The sequence below is a fragment of the Triticum urartu genome, chromosome 1 (genome assembly GCF_003073215.2).
Source record: "Triticum urartu cultivar G1812 chromosome 1, Tu2.1, whole genome shotgun sequence".
Taxonomy (NCBI): Eukaryota; Viridiplantae; Streptophyta; class Magnoliopsida; order Poales; family Poaceae; genus Triticum; species Triticum urartu.
In genome coordinates, this window is record NC_053022.1 from 548,886,521 (window position 1) to 548,889,974 (window position 3,454).

At 45.5% G+C, this 3,454-nt stretch overlaps 1 protein-coding gene across 1 annotated transcript; it reads left to right on the plus strand.

Moving 5' to 3' along the window:
* Positions 1-1,264: 1,264 nt before the first annotated feature.
* Positions 1,265-3,130, plus strand: LOC125538851 (the record flags this gene model as incomplete). The annotated part of the gene is made up of 2 exons (XM_048702159.1): positions 1,265-2,322; positions 2,704-3,130. Coding segments are annotated over exons 1-2 (1,485 nt in total), but the record flags the coding sequence as incomplete, so codon positions are not given.
* Between the last annotated feature and the right edge of the window lie 324 nt (positions 3,131-3,454).

A 3,454-nucleotide genomic window follows, 5' to 3' on the forward strand; every position in this document is an offset into this window, starting at 1 on the left:
TTTGTATTTGAGCTGGCACTAATGTATACATTAGTGCCGGTTCCAACAGCTAGCCAGGCCGCTTTCATTAGTACCGGTTCGTGGCGAACCTTTAGCACCGGTTCGTGCCACGAACCGGTACTAATGAGAGTGGTGGCAGGATGTTGTCAGACAGGCGCCCCTCCAGCCCCTTTAGTACCGGTTCTTGGCACGAACCGGTACTAAAGGTCGTCCTACATAAACCCTTCGTCCACCCGAGCTCGCTCTGTTCTTCCCCTTTCCCCTCTCCTCTCTGTTCTTCCCCTCTTCCTCTCGAGCTCATCACACATTTTGCCCAAAATTTGTCAAGATTTGAAGGCCCTCATCCATTCAAATGATCACAAAGGTTAGCAACTCTGTCCTTTCATCTCTCATTGCTAGATTAGCTCTTGCATTGGTTTATATAGTGATTAATTTGTGAGTTTAGTAATTTGGGAGGATATATATATATATATGTGCTAGTATTTGATTTATATGCAATTTGAGGTCAAAAATAACACTTAGTTTGCATATGTAGGTGTGGTTTACTTAGTGCCTTCTAAATCTCCATCGTAGCCACCGTCGATCGCCCGCACCGTCCCGTCGCCGGCACCACCTTGTGGTGAGCCTCTTGTTCATGAAATTTTATATAAAAATTGATGTTTGTGATTTGGATATATAGTTACTCGTATAATTATCTTACCCGTACGTTGTTTGTTATACATATAGTGCCATGGTTTTGATATCCGTCCCCGTCGGCCCTAGTCCTTGTTATGATTCGGATGTGGTATGTATATTCTCTTTTAAAACTAGTTGCATTTTGTGTTTATGACAAATTATGCCCATCAAGTTGACATAGAAATTTTTTCTAGGAGGTATCTGAACCTGAAATTCCAACCGACCCTATTGCCGAGAGGTTAAATTTAGTTGAAAGAGAAAACGAGTACTTGAAAGAAAAATTGAAAAGAATTGAGGGGGATAAGATGGAATTGGAGTTGCATGTTGCCGATGTGGTCGATGATCACAAGATCAAGATGGAGAAAATGCGCTTGAAGATTAGAAAGATTAGAAAATATGCCATCGATAGTGAGGCTTGGTATCATTATGCTGTTGGATCCATTGTTACCTTAGTTGCGATCTTGATCATATTTGTTGTTGCATTTAAATGCTTTAGCTAGAGAGTTATTTGTTTGTTGCATTTAAGTGTTGTATGAACTTTATGTATGAACTTGTATTAATTTGGTCTATTCGGTGTTGTGTAATGAAGATGAGCCGGCAATGGATGTACGATGACCGATGCTCTCCCCAGTTCGTTGAGGGCGTGCGTACTTTTCTGCTTGCGGCTGAGGCAAACAAGCGGGCGGATGGTTTTATGCCTTGTCCATGTGCTCGCTGTAAGAATGGTCACAATTACTCTACGTCAAGAACCATTCATGTCCACCTATTTAAGACCGGTTTCATGCCCCATTATAATGTTTGGACCAAGCACGGAGAAAGAGGGGTTATGATGGAAGACAATGAAGAAGAAGAGGACGACGACAGCTATCCTGGCCATGGATTCCCTGAATACGATGATACAACAATGGGGGAAGAAGCTGAGCCGGTAATGCGGGAAGAAGCTGAGCCGGCAATGCGGGAAGAAGCTGAAGAAGAGGCATCAGATGAGCCCGTTGATGATCTAGGTCAGGCCATTGCCGATGCAAAGAGAAACTGCGCAAGTGATTTGGAGAAGAAGAAGTTGCAGCGCATGTTAGAGGATCACAAAAAATTGTTGTACCCGAATTGCGTAGGTGACAAGAAAAAGCTGGGCACCACACTGGAATTGCTGCAATGGAAGGCAGAGAATGGTGTATCTGACAAGGGATTTGGAAAGTTGCTGGTAATGATAAAGGATATGCTTCCAGAGGACAACGAATTGCCCGAGAGTACGTACGAAGCAAAGAAGGTTGTATGCCCTCTAGGGTTAGAGGTGCAGAAGATACATGCATGCCCTAATGATTGCATCCTCTACCGCGGTGAGTACGAGGATTTGAACGCTTGCCCGGTATGTGGTGCATTGCGCTATAAGATCTGCCGCGATGACCCTGGTGATGTCGAGGGCCGGCGCCCCAGGAAGAAGATTCCTGCCAAGGTGATGTGGTATGCTCCTATAATACCACGGTTGAAACGTTTGTTCCAAAATAAAGAGCATGCCAAGGCGATGCGATGGCACAGAGAAGACCGTAAGAAAGACGGAAAGTTGAGAGTACCCGCCGACGGTTCGCAGTGGAGAAAAATCGAAAGAAAGTACGGGAAGGAGTTTGCAGATGATGCAAGGAGCGTATGGTTTGGTCTAAGCGCAGATGGCATTAATCCTTTTGGGGAGCAGAGCAGCAACCATAGCACCTGGCCTGTGACTCTATGTTTGTATAACCTTCCTCCTTGGTTGTGCATGAAGCGGAAGTTCATTATGATGCCAGTGCTCATCCAAGGCCCTAAGCAACCCGGCAACGACATTGATGTGTACCTAAGGCCATTAGTTGAAGAACTCTTACAACTGTGGAATGGAACAGGTGTAAGTGCGTGGGATGAGCACATGGGGGAAGAATTTGACCTAAAGGCGTTGTTGTTCGTGACCATCAATGATTGGCCTGCTCTCAGTAACCTTTCAGGACAGACAAACAAGGGATACCGCGCATGCACGCACTGTTTGGACGATACCGATAGTATATATTTGGCTAATTGTAAGAAGAATGTGTACCTGGGACATCGTCGATTTCTTCCGAGCAGGCATCCCGTAAGAAAGAAAGGCAAGCATTTCAAAGGTGAGGCAGATCACCGGACGAAGCCTCGCCACCGTACTGGTGCTGATGTACATGATATGGCCAAGGATTTGAAGGTGGTCTTTGGAAAGGGTCCTGGTGGACAACCTGTTCCGAATGACGCTGACGGACGCGCACCCATGTGGAAGAAGAAATCTATATTTTGGGACCTGCCCTATTGGAAAGACCTCGAGGTCCGCTCCGCAATCGACGTGATGCACGTGACGAAGAATCTTTGTGTGACCCTACTTGGCTTCTTGGGCGTGTATGGGAAGACAAAAGATACACCTGAGGCACGGGAGGACCAGCAACGTATGCACGGAAAAGACGGCATACATCAGGGTCATGCAAGCTACGCTCTTACCAAAGAAGAGAAGGAAATCTTCTTTGAATGCCTGCTCGGTATTAAGGTACCGTCTGGCTTCTCGTCGAATATAAAGGTAATAATAAACATGGCAGAGAAAAAAGTTTCAGAACCTAAAGTCTCATGACTGCCACGTGATTATGACGCAACTGCTTCCGGTTGCATTGAGGGGGCTTCTACCGAAAAACGTTCGATTAGCCATTGTGAAGCTATGTGCATTTCTCAATGCAATCTCTCAGAAGGTAATCGATCCAGAAATCATACCAAGGTTACAGAATGATTTGGTGCAATG